A 1,737-nucleotide genomic window follows, 5' to 3' on the forward strand; every position below is an offset into this window, starting at 1 on the left:
CTCGGCAGCGGCGGCGCCACGAGGAAGGCGCGCGGCCGTCGCTCTTTCCACCACCAGCCGGGAGAGGGCCACCGGCTTGGGCGCCGCGGCCGGCGGATTCTGCCGGCCAGTCCCGACCCCGCGCCCCGCCCCTCGCTTCGCTCCAGGCCCCGTCACCTCACCTGGGTGGCCTTCCCCCACAGACTCGGAGGTGAAGAGGAACGTGCCCTCCTCGATGAACGCGTCGTGGAAGCCGTTGAGCTGCCCGTTCATGGTGGTAGCGGTGAGTGAAAGTGGCGTTGAGGAGAAAAAGCGGCGAGCCGACAAGTGCGAAACGCGCTAGCAAAAGACCGCGTTCTCGTCAGCACGAGCGGGCGGCGCGGAGCAAACGAGGTGGCGGGCAGCGCGGCCTACTATTTATACACGGCGCCCGCGCGCGCCCGGCTCGGGCCCCGCCCCTCGGCGCCGCGCGCCAATGCGCCACTCGCGCGGGGACGGGGGAGGGGAAGGGGCGGTGCACCGAGGGGAGCTCGACCGAACCACTCTGCCAGGCAGGGGGAAGGGAGCGGAGGTAACGCGCCCCTCTCGCGAATATTCGCCATCTTAAGCACTAATAAGGGGTGAGGGGAAAGGCAATATACTGGGTCGTTGTATGCTTCCGTGTTCGACGTGGGAGGAAGAGAGACAAGGGCTTTATGGGCCTGCTCCCCTGTGCTGTGACAATGGCACCTCCCTTCCGACCGTTGGCCGGGCTACCTGGCCGCTAGGTCGCGTCCCCCAGCGGGGGCAGCGGGAATCGTCGTGGGTTTTGTCCTCTGGCTCTCCCCGAGGGTCTTTCCGGCTGCCCTGCCTGGGGATGCCCGGGTGACAGGGAGCCAGTGGCCCACAGCCACGTGAAAGTGGCCATCTTGGCTGGTCAGCGTACGATCCTTCGCATGGCCTTGTGCATCCTCGCCCTGAGCGCAGCCGGCGGCTGGCAGTCCTGCGGGGGGCCGTCTAGTTGCTGGCAATTTCTTGGTTAATGGTTCTGTGGTGAAAATGGCCGAAAAGCGGAATAAAGAGAGCTCTGTCATCGATTTCAACGATTGCCGTCCCCCTTCCGCCCCCAGCGCTACAGTTTCTGAGAGAGGCCCTTACTCTTTGTGGACCCTACGGTGGAGGCCGCGCTCGGCCCCTTGGCTCCAGCCTTTTCTCCAAGAAAGGAGGCTGCTCACAAGGCTCACCTTGCACTTGCTGACTTTACTATCTTGGAGGAGGAAAAAAGTCGATGTTTAGAGTATGATTTCAGTCTTCTGTTCAAGAGGCTGTTGAATATTGGCGTGGGGGGAGCCCCGTTTACGCCCTTGTATGTGATTCAGCAGATCTCTTGACAAGGTGATGGTCTGTTTCCTGAAGCTTTCACTTTAAAATGTCCACCTGCGTTTGTGCCAGTTTTGCCCATTTAAAGGAATTATAGGGAGAGAAGGGAAAAGAACAAAACCAAACTTGAGCCAACGAGGAGCCGGGAGTCGGGGACCGATTCATGGCTCTCCGTTTGGAAGGAGCCCACAAGTGGCGGGTGGGCCGGTGTCACTTCCGTCCCGCACAGGGGCTTCGGACTTGGTGCAGGGCCGGGGCCGGGGGCTGCTGCTGTCGCGGTGGCCCCGAGCGCATGAACTTCGGGTTTAATGATGTTATTAGGAGACCGCCTGCTCCTAGGATAGGATGCACGTTACCCTGGGGAGATGAATAAGACCCCTCGCAGCAGCCTCCAGCTGC

General features: G+C 61.8%; 1 protein-coding gene across 1 annotated transcript in view; it reads right to left on the reverse strand.

Annotated features, from left to right (window-relative positions):
- Window positions 1-252, reverse strand: part of MAT2A (methionine adenosyltransferase 2A) — a 5,453-nt gene extending 5,201 nt beyond the window's left edge. The window contains exon 1 of the mRNA XM_007470588.1: window positions 162-252. Coding sequence (XP_007470650.1) covers window positions 162-252 — 91 coding nt within the window. The remainder of the gene's footprint in view (window positions 1-161) is intronic.
- Between the last annotated feature and the right edge of the window lie 1,485 nt (window positions 253-1,737).

Source organism: Lipotes vexillifer, unplaced genomic scaffold (assembly GCF_000442215.2).
Source record: "Lipotes vexillifer unplaced genomic scaffold, Lipotes_vexillifer_v1.1 scaffold1098, whole genome shotgun sequence".
Taxonomy (NCBI): Eukaryota; Metazoa; Chordata; class Mammalia; order Artiodactyla; family Lipotidae; genus Lipotes; species Lipotes vexillifer.